General features: G+C 41.5%; 3 protein-coding genes across 3 annotated transcripts in view; 2 read left to right on the top strand and 1 right to left on the bottom strand.

The window, feature by feature from the left end:
* Positions 1-1,797, top strand: part of rttn (rotatin) — a 37,056-nt gene extending 35,259 nt beyond the window's left edge. Inside the window, exons 47-49 of the mRNA XM_084339807.1 lie at positions 1,067-1,170; positions 1,438-1,507; positions 1,635-1,797. Coding sequence (XP_084195933.1) covers positions 1,067-1,170; positions 1,438-1,507; positions 1,635-1,714 — 254 coding nt within the window. The 3' untranslated portion in view covers positions 1,715-1,797. The remainder of the gene's footprint in view (positions 1-1,066; positions 1,171-1,437; positions 1,508-1,634) is intronic.
* Positions 1,798-4,221: 2,424 nt separating this feature from the next.
* On the top strand, positions 4,222-9,907 carry cd226 (CD226 molecule; the record flags this gene model as incomplete). Its single annotated transcript, XM_084340384.1, is given in 9 exon segments — positions 4,222-4,230; positions 4,232-4,248; positions 4,250-4,292; positions 4,295-4,406; positions 5,585-5,905; positions 6,083-6,463; positions 6,911-7,013; positions 8,029-8,083; positions 8,994-9,907. Coding segments are annotated over 9 exon segments (1,170 nt in total). The 3' UTR covers positions 9,123-9,907.
* A 1,115-nt stretch (positions 9,908-11,022) lies between these two features.
* The window catches only part of dok6 (docking protein 6), a 51,216-nt gene continuing 47,608 nt past the window's right edge, over positions 11,023-14,630 (bottom strand). Inside the window, exon 8 of the mRNA XM_084340791.1 lies at positions 11,023-14,253. Coding sequence (XP_084196917.1) covers positions 14,099-14,253 — 155 coding nt within the window. The 3' untranslated portion in view covers positions 11,023-14,098. The remainder of the gene's footprint in view (positions 14,254-14,630) is intronic.

The following is a 14,630-nucleotide window of genomic DNA, read 5'->3' as shown; positions in this document are numbered from 1 at the left end:
CCGACTGTACTCTGTCTGTGTCTGCTGAGCATGAAACAACAGAGGTAGGCGAGTAAAAATAAAATGGTTGGTGAACAAAGTCATCTGGGAAGCTGAGAGTCCCAGATATGTTCTGTCAGGAGCTTTAAACTTGAGGCAAACAAGGAGAGTGTTGGACTAAACTTCAACAGATGGCCAAAAAAAAACAAATGCAATGGGATGCCCATGTTGTTCTGCATTTGCTAAAGATAATGTGCAAATTCTTGCTAACACAATAAAAACTTTTCATGATAGAAAGGCTGCGTACTGGTCACCTGTAGAAATCATTCTCGGGGCAGCAAATCACAAGAGTAACTCCTGTAGCTGCCGTTAGCCGTGCATCTAGTGGTCCAGACTGGGTGCAACACAATACATTTACCTCATAATGTCATAACTGTTATTTCTTCACATTCTGTTGAAAGTTCAACAATTTTTTTTAACCTTTACCTGTAGGTTTAGTATCTACTACGCTTCAGAGAAAGTTCAATTTAAAATGTAAGAAGGTAGGAAAATGCAGCAGGTGTACAGAGAGTGATAGCTCTGAGACGCATAGATGATGAAAGCAGAGGAAGTGTCAGACGACCCCTCACCCACCCGAGCGAGCTGTAGGTGGGAGTGGTGGGACCAGGTGGGTGAAATCTGTCTTGTGACATTACTTTTGTTTCCTGTGGAAAGATCAAGCTTCCTGTGCGTTGTGCATACAGTGCGATCTCAATGAGCGATTATGTGAAATGTGATTGCATTGCCACTGTCTCAGGTCTGCAAGAATAGGTGGAAATGCAAAACAGATGTTGTTGTTGAGGTATGAGGAAATGACCCAGATATTTACAGTGTGGTAAACACTGGCAAACCTGTTTTTAGTTCATCGGGTTATTTGCACCAGAAAATATCAGTGTGTTGTGTTGTTCAGAGTTGTTTTCTATGCTTATATATTATCTGTGTTTCGATAACCAGAATCCATCTTTTCATTTTGAATTAAAAAAATATCTGATTGCTTTTTTACAGTTTCTGAACACCTCTGATGATTATGTGCATATCTTTCTTCCAGGCAATGCCATGAAGGTGCTGCTGTGCTGTCTGGACAGTAAAGACACGGAGACCCGGTGTATGGGAGCCTCTGCGCTTTGGGCGTTGCTCCATAACAACCAAAGGGTACAAACACACACACATGCATCCACGCATTAAAACTTTATTTCAGCGACAGTAAATTTACCGGCTAGTATTTGAGTTCACTGGCGATAAATGTCAAATTAAATCGGAGGGTGTCTTAACTCTGTCTCGTATAAGTCTGTTTGAAAGCTTCATTGTCCTCTCACACACAGAGGAGATGATCAGCCTTTTTATCTCCTAAATGAATTGGAAAAAAAAGAAAACCCTGCTGGTTTCTTCCTAATCTGTCTTTCTCATTTCCCCTCAAAGGCCAAGACTACTTTGAAGTGTCCCTCTGTGCGATTGAAAATTGAGGAGGCACATACCATCTCTAAGAAGGGTATGCATTTATTCACTTTGATGACGAGCACGCATCAGCACCTGTCACGGCGCCGAACATCTGATCACTAGGATTTTCATGTCCCGTTGTTTACGATTGTGCTTTTTTCTTTTCATATAAACCACAGATGCAGAGAAGAAACAGGAGCCTACGAGTGCCTACCTGTTGAAGTGCCTCGAAAACCTCTCCCAGCTGCTAAAAAACTGATTGTATTTATTGTATTTGTTTGTTTTGTATCATGTTTTATACTTGAAGTTATTTTGATATTAAAGTGCCAAGTGGCAATTTTAGCTCGGTCTTGTATTGTCTGATTTTACCCAAACTAAAACCAATTCTAACCATACTTTCTCTTTCTTTTTTTTCTTTTTTAAACACTGTACTTGCTCAGGGGTTGAACACCTGTGGCTTTAAACTCAACAATTGTGGTTTGGTTGTGAGAAATTGCTATTCCACCCTATACCACTGTGGGTTACTTGGTAATAACCAACACAACTTGCTCACAGATACTGAAAACCAAGTGTTTACGGGAAACAAGGAAGATTTGTCATTGTGTGCCAGAAATACCAGATTTGCATGCTTTCTTGGCTGTTCTGACACACAATCCTCAGCTCACTGATGCTGCCTGCTCAAGCACATACTTCTTCTTTTTACTTTAATTTTCATGCAGTGGACTGTGACAGATGTATGAGCCAGAGGGTCGAAGTTTATGAGGAGGTAGAATGTCGCAATTGTATGCATATGGCATGCAACGGTACGTGCTAAAAGTAAAAAGTGCAACTGCTAACAAGTCTAGAGTCATGCTAGCAGCTATGTGAGGCTTTAATTAAAGTGGCATCAGACAACTTCCCCCCACTAGCATTTCCAAATTTTATTATTGTTGGCGTCACTGTTGCAAAGACAACTGGATCGTTTACGTTTCCCCAGAGTTGCAAATAACAACACCTCAGGACAAAACGTGAGTTTATTCAATCATTTTGTCTATAATAGAGATAGATAGCCAGTTAATCAGCCTTTTCCTGGGTGAGCGAGTGACAAAATTGTGTAGGGATAGCGAGGTTTATAGGGAGCCAGTGTAAACTCTATGATAGTGTCCACTTGATAATTGTACGCTGAAGCAGAAAATTTGACTTTTGCCAGTTTGAGCTGAACTACTTAAATCATATGGCTGACATCAGCATACTAACATGCTCAACAAAAGCTAGGATGTTGATACATAGCAGGTGTAATGTTATCAATGTTCAGCATCCTAGTTTAGCCAGAAGCTATCGTGCTAACGTGCTAATTAAAACTGGTGGACTCAAATGGTGAGAGGGTGGTTTGGTGCCAAAAAAACGCTGCGAATGTGCCCTCTTGGATGCCACTGTGGTCAATAACACATTATAAAGTACCCTCTAGGGTGCCCTTCCAGTGCCTTTTTTTCAGGTTGTGTGGGTTTTTATATTTTAAAGAATCAGTATTAACATGCCATGTGTTATTAATCAGTATTTGCTTACTGTCAATGAATAAGAGAAGTGTGATTAAATTATTAAATTAACTTTCCTAGAGATCAAGCTGATCAATACAAGGGTGTCTATTTGCTGACAATAACACCTACACATAGGGGTTTTCCATACAACAGAAGTGGATATAGGAACCAATCCCTAAATTTTATAACTCTACGACAGTACAGGGAGGAATTGATCCCTAAATATGTAATTTCCTAAGCACACTTAAAGGTCATGACAAACATGAGGAAGTGCAGCAGACACATGTAGAAAACGTGATAGAGTAGGGTCTTCCTCCTCCTCAGGGCGATGTCTCCTGTGACTGGTGGATTTGTGTGCCGAGAGGCTGGGACTAAGCCTGTGCACCAACGAAGGGAGAGCTAAGTTTAAACCATGAGGCCTCCCCATCAGTTTTGACCAATCAGATAGATGCATAATTTTCTATATTATTCTGTGTAATGCTAAGATTACGTATTCTCTTTTGGGACGTTGGCTGCAGCACCTGTTGACAGACGGCTGTCTTCAGACTGCGGTTTTCTGAACAGAAGACATCCATGTACATGCCCTTTGATTCTCCAATGCGTAAATAATTAATTTAACTAAGAAGACACTGATTCTCTGGATTCTCTTGAAGCAAATAAACGAATGCGCCAACAGTTGGTGCCCCACTGCACACAGCTGGTGCCCTTTAGATTTTTTCCGCTCTTGCCCCTCAAATATCCTGAGTCCACCACTGCTAACTAATGGAGGTAACAATGGATAAACAGAAAATTTGCACCAATAATAGTTATAGAAAGATGAAAGGTTGGGGATTCAAAGCAACATTTGGTGACCAGGAAGGTCAGTAACAAATTTAATGGGAATCTATAGTTGAGATATTTTAATAAAAAATACACCAATCTCATGGTAGCCCTAGAGAGAAAGTCAGTAGGATTCATCCCCTGGGTGCCATAAATATCTACACCATATCTCCATGGAAACCATCCACAAGTTAGTTATTTGCATCCTTTAATCTAAAAAAAAAAAGTCCTCTAAAGCTCTAACTGAAGTTTTAAAATGCTTGTATGCGAGATTAAAACCATTTATGACAGCTGAGGGGCAGCGTCGGTACAATTTGGAAAACTTCAGTATGGCTCCCACCATGCAGCATCATGCCATAAGCTTGTCTCCCATCCCCAGCCCTGGAGATAAAGTGCCCCTCTGTGTGGAATGAGCTAACAGTGGGCTACCATGAAGTGTGGCCCCAGTCGCTCAAGTGCGTCTGTAGCCAGAGAGCTAGCAGGAAGTGCAGCTCGGGTGCCTCTCCACTCGTCTCATCAATGCAGCTTTCAGTCTCCCTCAGTGGGGCAAGATGGAAGCTGTACAAAAGGACCACTGGTACTTCGTGGTACTCATCTTTCTTCCTTTTCTTAAAGGTATGGACTTGAGACTTATTTCTAAAGTTTTTAGAAGAGTTATTTGTCATGAATGGAAGTGTGTCAAATAACAATACTTATATAGACTGTTCACAGTTGAATTCTCTGTTGTCTGTATAGATTTTTGCTCTAGCTTCATCAGTTTATAATCTTAAAGTCATTTCTCAGTTTCTTCACTTTTGGTTAAATTGGTTGGTAAAAATGGTAGAGGAGCTTGTTTTTGTTAGTTTTGCGGGACATTATTATTCTAAACCTGCCAGAGCTCTCCCAGAGGCATCAGCGGACTTGAAATCAGTTGTCATTCAGCTCGGATAAAAGGCTTTGAAAACTTGGAAGCTTGATCACCAACTATTGTCAGTTGTGTTTTTGTGTACTGGCTCAAATTAGCCTAATTACCATTACCCGAGGGATGGCCTCAAAGCTGTGAATAGCTGAGGTAATCTTCAAGTGGAGAAGATTAAGGGGGGAAAACATTGCCTGTTTTTGCCTCTTTGCATAGGTGTACATATAATATCTTAGACGTTTATGATTCTTTTCTTTTTTTTTGTCATTTCTTTTTTATTACGACGGCAGCATATTATATACAAGACATGCAGTGACAAATACTTTGTCGCAACTACATTTTTTATAATTTCTCCCTTCTTCCCCATCTGCTCCGTCCAACAATGCTTGATCAGGTTTTTCCACATTGAGATAGTATTTAGTCTTGTGTTGTTGATTCGTGCGGAGGATAGTTCCCGGTAAGAAATGTCCAAAAAGTTGTGAAGCCAGTGTGTGAGAGAAATATCGTGGAGGGGGATTTCCAGCGTTGTGCTACCATCTTCTTAGCTGCAGTCAAGCCGGCAAGCCAAATCTTCCTAGAGTTTCTACCAATATCCAGGTCAGCGTCATCACTTAGCACATGTACAAAGGGGTCCACTGGTAGTTTGGCTTTAGTCAGTATTTGCAGATTCCCAACAACGTTCCCCCAAAATACCAAAATACCAGGACACTCCCACACAACATGCATAAAAGAGCCATGAGGGCAGAATGCCTCGTGCCTCACTGGAAGTCAGAAGTTTATGATTCTATTAAAATATGATCCGCTCTAATCCTACAAACAACCGGTTACTCTTGCGTTTAACTTAGATTTTTTTGATTTCTTTGGCAAAATTCTGATTTAAATGCACTTTATCCAGTTGCTGTCCAGAAAGATGCTGTCACGGTCCGCCTGGAGGAAGGAATGGTTCTGGACTGTTTGTGCCCCTGGAACGGCAACCTCAGCATGGTGTCCTGGACCAAAATACCAGACAAGGATCCGGTAGCTGTTTTCCATCCAGAGTACGGAGTGGCCTTTTCGCACCATTACCGGGAGAGGATAGAGTTCCTCAGGACCTCGCCTATGGATGGGAGTATTTCCATGAGGAACGTCACTCACCAGGATATCGGGCTCTACCACTGCTCTGTTCAGACCTTCCCTCAAGGCCCCTGGACGAGAAACATTCAAGTGGAAGATCTAGGTAAAAGATATGAGTGGGAAAGTTTGAGCTATTAGATTGCTGCGCCCCCGCTGAATGACTAAGAAATGTATCGATGTTAGAAAATGAAACTCATGAGATTTACATTACAAGCCTTTAATTTCCACCACGCATTCAGATTTCCTTCTTCCCCTGACGAGACATTTCCTGTGTTTGCAGATGAGCCCCCAGAAGACGACAACGGCACAGAGCCCCCCACCCCAGAGCCGATCCAGCCGGACACAGAGTTGGTAGCAGAGGAGGACAACAACTTCACCATCAGCTGTAACCACGAGCACAACGGCACCGTGTTCCAGGTCATTTTGGAGAAGATGCCGCACGGCCACCCCTGGGGCATCATCGGAGTGTGCAAGAAGGTGGAAGGGGGCCTGGTGGCCGAGGACTACAGCGACAGGGGCAGGGTCAGCTGCACGGACAGCCTGGACGTCAGTCTGCACCTGACAGGTGTGGTGCAGGAAGATGCCGGCTTCTACCGCTGCACCTTCAGCACAGACGCAGGGGCGCGGACCACCACGGTGCTGTTCACCGTGGCCCCTCCAGGTACACAGACACACAGCATGCAGTAGGGAACATGCACATGTATACAGTGTCTATGACAAGGTGATAAAGTGTCTCTCCTTCTAAAAATGATTTATGATTATAAACATGTCTGAGAGATACAGTGATTGATGAAAACTAATGAATACAATAAAACAATGCTGTATCCGTTATTCTCAAACAATTCAGCAGAGAGCTGCTGAAAACAACCACATCCTGCAGCAGCTCTCTGCTAACTGTTAGGAGGCTGTGTGTGTAGGTGTGTGTGTGCTTTAATGTGATGTTGTACGTGTGAGTCAGGCACTAACAGTCACTTTGAAACAAGCGGTCACTCACCACAAACACAAATACAACCGCACTGGTGTGTTGTTTAGCTGAAATTAAAATCATTTTCTTTCCAGCGGTTTCCGTTTATTTAAAAAAAAATATTTTCCCTCATTTTGTATTCAGGTGGATTCAGCCTGTCCATGTACATGATGTATATTTACATCGGGGCCGGAGCTGCCGGGCTTATTCTGCTCATAGTCATCATCGTGCTGGTAGTGATTCACAGGTAAGATCCCACAGTGTGTTTTCACTCAACAAGCAAAGGTCTGAAACTAATCCTGATTGAGAATTATGGGTCTCTCTGTTTATTGACACAAAATGCTCAAATCTTTGAGCACTTTAATATCAACAAAAGCCTGCAGTCACTTGAGTGGCTCTGCTGGTGTTGACCATCTTAACTTAGCATGTTAGCATGGGCACCAGGACACTCCATGAATGTCTGTGTAACATTTTGTGCCAATCTATGAGGTTAATGTTGAGATATTTCAATGGATAAGAGAAAAAGTTGACCTGCTGGTGGCACTAGATTAAAAGTGAGGGGGTCATTAGGACGTCTGTACCATCAATAGTTAGATAGTTACAGATGTTTCACTCAAAAAAACAAAGGTTTTAACCTCACGGTGGTGCTAGAGCGGTGGTCTTTTTAGCCTGTGAGCCCTTAAAGGAAACATTATCTACATGCTTGTATGTAACTGTAATCCACCCAACAGTTGTTGAGATATTTCAGTCTGGACCAGAGTGGTGTGTTGACCAACAGGCACATAGCGGTGGCTAAAAATGTGACTCTTTTCTTCGATTATTGGTGCTTCCAGAAGAAATGTACAAATACACACTTTCTGGTTTGCACAAATTGGACAATTTTTAATATCCATATTTATTATTTATTGTTTGTAAATAAAAATACCAACTGTTTAAACTTACACTGTCCATATTATAAATAATAAATACTATGTCATATTGTAAATACCAATTTCATATTGTAGATATTATGTATATACCAGTTAAATTCTATTTCTTATGTCTTATTATATTGTTTATTTTTTACTTTTATTACTGTTTAAGTGTGATACTGTCCTTTGGCTGTTGTGACAAAGAAATTTCCCCATTTGCGGGACAAATAAAGGAATTCTGATTCTGATTCTGATAAGAAATGATCTGAAAAGTACAAGGTCGTCCACAGATTTTAAAAAAACCCACATTTCTTTTGTTGTTTTGTTTCTTTTGTCCACTAATCACCACAGGAAGAAGACCAAGAGAGAGGAGTACAGAGTCAAACTGCACCCATCTCAGAGACAGGTGAGCCTCACATCGTTCATCATATCCACTCTTGTCTTTACACTTGACACTTTTACGGCACTCCCTTACCTTCTCTTCAGACAGGCACTTCATTATAAACCCGTTACACTTTACTCTTAATCTTGTTTGGTACAGCTCATCTCTCACCATGTACCCTGATACTTTGTATGTATACTTGTTGACTTCACTAATGCTGCTTCACAAGGACTGACAGTGTCACGGCTTTTGGATCATGTACGAGAGCAGCTTGTCAAAATGTCCACAAATTGGTTGAAAATACATTTTATCTCATCGATTTTAAAGGAGACCTATTATGTTTTTTTTCGTATTTTGTCCCCTTTCCTTGAGTGTTTTATGAAAGGTCAAAGTCCGCACCGACAGACGCTCCTTCTTCCCACAGAAAACGCTGCTCCTGAAACGCCTCGTCAGCAGTTTTGCTTTAAATTCTGTAACTTAACGCCTAACGCAGATAGTTTGGCACGCAAGCATTAATTTAGCACAGCTGCTCTGTTGTTGTTAGCTGTGCTGGCTCAGGCATGTGCGAGCTGACCAATCAGAGCAGTCTGGATATCAGGAGGGGGGAGGCCTTAAAGAGACAGGAGCTAAAACAGAACATTTAAAAATAAAGTCATGAACTTGAAAATGAGCATAATACGTCTCCTTTAACAGTTTTACTTAATATAACTTTAATGAATACAATATAACACCCTCTTTGCTGTAATATCAGCTGTGTGATGTAAAAATGTAATTTTATATCATCATAAAAAAGCACATTTCATATTCAGCCTGTTCAGAGGGACGTTTGAATACTTTTTGCCGAGCTGCTCCTCGCTATCAGTCATGCCATTATCGTCTGTCACCTCCTTGTCTAACACCTCATTTACTAACAAAATCTGCCACACATTCACAGCCAAACTTCTACGAGAACATCTGCAGGTATCCCAGGAAGAAGTCCAGGCCGATCAGAAACTGCCCGGTCTATGCCAACCTGCAGAGCGTGCGGTCACACAAACCCCGGTGTCAGCTCCATCATAAATGAGCAGACATAAATAAGATGTACTGCTTCATGTGCGTTTCTATCTGTCACAGCCGTCTGCTTGCTCTCAGCTTTCCTCCGATTAGTGTACATGCGAGCAAAAATGAACGATGATTATTTATTCGAGCGGGGATCACACTGACACCGATTAAATATTCATACTGTGTTTGGAAAAGAGTTGACAGGCTGGTGCTCGTGTAAAGTCTCGGGAAGCTGTTCCGAGTCAAGCACCGCTCCTGCTAATTAAATGTAGTATGTTCTTCATAATTACTGTTGAGGAAATATTTGTTTTGGGCAAAACAATATTTGACAGTAACCGTCATGCACGAAGAGCAGACAAAGGCCTGTATAATCGCTCTTTTCACTCCCCTAACCCCCGAGTAAAACGATTGACAAAAGCCTGTGTAATTGCTCTCCTTTTACTTTCATCCCTCCTGGTTTCCATTCAAAGCTCGACAATGGTGTCTAATCATCTAACGGAAAAGAAAAGCAGCCAGTCAGAACTGTACCATCACTTGAGACTGTCGCTCCCCCTCAGCGGGCTCTCTATCTAGGATGGCTTCGTTCTAGTTACAGCACGCTCTTATTATGAAAGCTAAACTCTAATTAACTAATCCCGTGCTTTAGCTCCTCATACTTCGTCTGTCTACTGTTTATTGATGGATGTTTGATTTTTTTTCTCCACTTGTCATTTTTTTCCCCTTTAATTTCCATGCTTGCCTACGTGCTTTTTTGTAAAACAATATTTAAGGTTTGTGTGTTTTGTTTATGTGTAATCTGATTCATTTCTCCATAGAAATGGAGGCAGTGGCAGAGGCCGTAACGGATATGCAGCAGGCTATCCTGCTAAGAAACGAGACAAATGTGGACAAGCTAGAAATGTGGAACGTACAAAGGGACAATATATAGTTTGGAAGTTTTTCATTCTCTCATCTCGCCGTTGGCCGGCGAAACAGTAGAAGCTGCGACTTGTACATTTGACTGTGATACTGTGTGGGTGACCAGCAATACTGAAACTGATGCGTGTGACTGCAAATGTGGTATAAATAAAAAATGTGTCATAACCACTACCTCGTTGATTTCCTGTGATGTGGGAGTGTGATGACGGCTAAAGAGAAAGCATCACTGGCCAAAAACCTTTTCTAGGAAACGGATAATTTGCTGTGGTATTAAAAAGCGTGTATCATCGAGTGCATGATTTAATTTGTTAAGGGAGAACTTTGACAGTCGTTCTCCCTATACTATTGAAGCTATTGCTAGCTTAACGCGAAGACTGGAAACAGAGCAACTGTCTGAAGGTAACACCACTGAGACTCACCTGTTAATACTTCTTATTTTGATTGTTTCATCTGCACAAAAACCAAAGTGTGAAAATAAATATTTGTGGTTTTACAGGGGTTTTTGCCGTGTTATTTTGGCTAACGGCAGTCACTTCCTGGAATCATCTCGACACCGTGAGCTAGTCACGCTACAATTAGTCCGGCCCATAACACTGACATGTTTTTTTGCACGTAATTTTCAAGGTGTTGGTCGGTGGGTTTTGTTACCATTGGAAGGAGCGAGGCTCACAGCTTTCTCCCCGATTCAGACTTTGTGCTCAAGCTAAGCTAAGTTGCGACTGGTCTGGCTTCACGCCCTTTAAGCCAAGTCTAATTACTGGGCAGCCATCTTGGCAATGCCCGTGGGCTAACAAAACCAGGTGACTGTCAGTGAATGGGGAGAGCCATAATTACCTTTCAGTGGTCACGAGACATAGAAACTATCTCGACTGTCGTGTCTTCTTCTGTAATTCCTGGCAAAAAGTGATCGAGCGTATTTCCCCAAAATGTGGAACAACTCCTTTAACCTAACATTAACCTTCTTACCTCGCATTCAGCGTTCCTCGGCAGCAAAACGATGCTGGTACATGATAGAACATTCAATTTATTACTTTTTTTTTATCATCAAAAACATTACATATGTACATTTAGTGAAAACTGTAGTCCTACACTCAATGTATTCAAAGTGCTATCAACACATAATCTGACAGTAACGGAACACAAAACATGACGGGTACAAACCTGGTTAACAACGGAAGAGATCATGACGACACGTCGCACCTAAAACAAGTGAGCTGCTACGGTAAACAACAGAAACTGCAAATGATAAACACGGTCAACTAGAACATCCTCGGGTCTTCTCAGCACGGCTCTAACGGTCCAGATGTGGTGGATCTATTATACATATATGTATCGAACACACTTGAGCTGAGACTCAAGACGACTACGGCAGAAATGTGGCCAGATGTCAACAACTGTCTACTGTTGCTATGACCTCTGTGTGCAGGCGCGTTGGTAGATGGGCGTTTGATGCTCAAATTAATATAAAATGTGAGTTCTTTAAATACAAAATAAAGTGACTGACATAACTTCAACACAAAATCAGTGCTTGTACTTGATTTCTGAACAAAACAGGTGCTTTGCTGCCTTAAACTGATTGTCCTGTATTTAAGAAAATCGTGTCTTTTCCTCAACGTGTAACAAAAAGATGACCAAAGAGATGATAAGTGTCTGCTAACACCCACCTACCAACAGGTAACACATTATTCTCAGCTGACTCTGGTTCAGTTCGGGTTATGAGTATTTTTAATGTGACACGGGCCTTTCACAGCTGTGTCTGCAGTATTTAAGAGAAAACGTAAGACTTTTTCTATATTTTTTACAGAGGTACAGAGCTAAATTCTATCCACAACGGTAAACTCGAAGCCCGAAGACGACGCTCCGGTAAGGTCTCACACTCTGCGGTCTGTGTCGGAAGGCACTTCTTACTCGAGGAGGACGTTATCGCCACAGCTGTCGTGTACTGAGTGACACGTTTCAAAAAACTCACATGCTACAGAAAAGATTTACTAAAGTAGTTTTCTGGTGATCGAGAATGGCCTCTAACATGATTTCTCTATCGTTCATACGGTCACTAATGAATGGAAAACAATACAGCGTTGGTGACTGACACGGAAAATAAGGTCGTTTTCAGGCTACTGGGTCAGAAAGTGTGTTTTTAACGTGGTTCTGTTGGATAGATACTTTTTTGTTTAGATAAGAATATTGATACCATTCATGTCTGTATGATATAAATATATATATATAAATATATATATAAATATATATATATATATTGGACAGAGCTAAGCTAGCTGTTTACCCTGTTTCCAGGATTAGTGCTAAGCTCACTGCTGGCAGTAGGGTCATATTTTTGTACAGACATGAGACTGGTATCAATCTTCTCTCTAACTCTTGGCAAGAAAGCAAATAAATGGATTTCCCAAATTGTGTCTTTCTGGTTCATACTGTTGCTAATAAACAGAAAACAAGGCTTGGAAACTGGCAGTAATAAGGTAGCTGTCAGGCTACTGGGTCAAATTATGTGTTTTCAATTGCAATACTTTTTTCTTTTTGTTTTCTTTAGAGTTAAATGAGAAGATTGAGACCACTCTCGATGACGGTATAATAAATATGAAGCTACCACCAACAGCTGGTTAGCTTAATTAGCTAAGCACAAACACTGGAAAAGGAAAAAAACAAGCTAAGCTAGCCCAGCACCTACAAAGCTCAATAATTTAACAAGATTTATCTAATTTGTTTATTATTTGATATTATCTGTATGCTAAGTACAAAGCTATAGGCTACTACCAAAGGCTGGTTAGCTTAATTAGCTAAGCACAAACACTGGAAAAAGAGCACACTACTGTGGCCGGCTAAGCTAGCCCTGCTAATAAAATGTGCCTACCAGCCCCTGTAAAGCGCTCCAATTAACAAGATATATCTCATTTGTTTATTCTGTATGAAAACTGAAGTGTAAAAGCAACAAGTTGTGGTTTCACAGGCGCAGGTAGGCTGATTTTGTTAGCTTTGGACAGAGCCGTGCTAGCTGTTTACCCTGTTTCCAGGCTTTGAGCTCGGTTAACTGGCCAGAAACGAGAGCGGTATCAATCTTCTCATCTAACTGTCAGCAAAAAAGCAAATAATTGGACTTCCCGAAATCTCTGTTGTTCATTCTGTTGCTAATAAGCTGAAAACTAGACAGCATTGGAAACTGACAGTCAGGTAGCTGTCTATGACTTTGGCCTGTTTTGGTAAACAGATTGAAGCTATTTTCCCCCAAATTTCAATACTGAAACGGACATAGCACTTTACTTCTGCCTCGCATAACTCGCACCATCAGGTCACCAACATCTCACCTCTTCCCTTTTGCTAATGAACCAGCTATCATACACTGCGCAGTATATGAGCCTGGAGAAGAGCTGGGCAGCTATTAGAAGCAAATTGCTCTGCTTTAGTGTAATGTAGGGCTGGAAGTCTAAAGTAGAGGCTGCGAGAAGGTTGCATTCTATCATTTCTGACACGGCAGTCCACTCCTATATCCTTGAAGCACATTTCTGAATGACTTTTTTCCCTTTTTGCTGGGTGTAACCGATTAAGGGCTTTAGCTGATTCATCACTGCCATCAAAGTCAAGCGCTTTTCTGTGTAAGGCATTGATCAATTTCACATTTCTTGAGAAGGGGAGCAAAAGTAGAGTGAGTGCGGGAGGATTACGTGTCAGAGATGGTGGAGTTTCTCTGGAAATGGTTGCTGAGGCGGCACATTGTTGGAATGAGCCCGGTATGATTTCATCAATTTCAGAGGGAAATACTTTTTTTTTCAACATTGTTTTACAGTGTTAGTACCTTTAACTTCTAGTACGGTGTAGTGCACAGTTTCCAGGGGGCATAATGACAACTTAAAAACTACATTAAACAGGATTTTTGGTGCAATCTTTGCTGCTGTCATACAACACACACAAAAATCACCCTCTTTCAGGATCCTTTCCATGAACCACTCGCTCTACAGTTGACACTATTGTTCACCAGGAAATGATATATTACACATGTCCCTATACATATTTCTACATCCTTTCTACAGCAGAGGGTAAAGTGTCCAGTTGTCGGAGAGCAATTCTCTGTCATTGAAGGGCTCTCAGGCTGCAACTGGATTCACGGCCACTAGAGGGCGACGGCGCCTCTTCCTGGCGCTGGCTCTCCTCCCGTTCTGGCTCATCAGACAGAAAGCTGGGGAACGTCTGTGCTCGAGGGATGAAAGTCATTGTCAGGCCGCTTCCTGTGGAGAGAAAAAGTGGAGGGGGAATCAATGGAGCACTTCTTTGTCAGCCGGAAAGAAATAAGCTTATCTGTCGCGCTGAACTGGACATCACGTCAGAAACGATACGTCCTGTTTTCTCAGACTGTATATTCATGGTGCAACTGTTGCTTAGCTACTGTCCATGCTGATGTATTTATGTACAAATCAAGATTACAAGAATAACTCTTAAAGCCCTCTGATGTAGGTGGTTCTCTTAATGCAAAAAAACGTTGTGATGGAAAATCTACCTTTCGCCTCAAATAAGCAACTTCATTTCAGAGTGATCTATCCTGTCTCATCTGTTTGGACTGTCTGCTCTCTCCCTCTCCACCTTAATTTAAATTAATTGGACCAAT

This window comes from Pagrus pagrus (genome assembly GCF_965226575.1).
Source record: "Pagrus pagrus genome assembly, chromosome: 20".
NCBI lineage: Eukaryota > Metazoa > Chordata > Actinopteri > Spariformes > Sparidae > Pagrus > Pagrus pagrus.
This window is presented reverse-complemented; position numbering and strand designations above follow the sequence as displayed.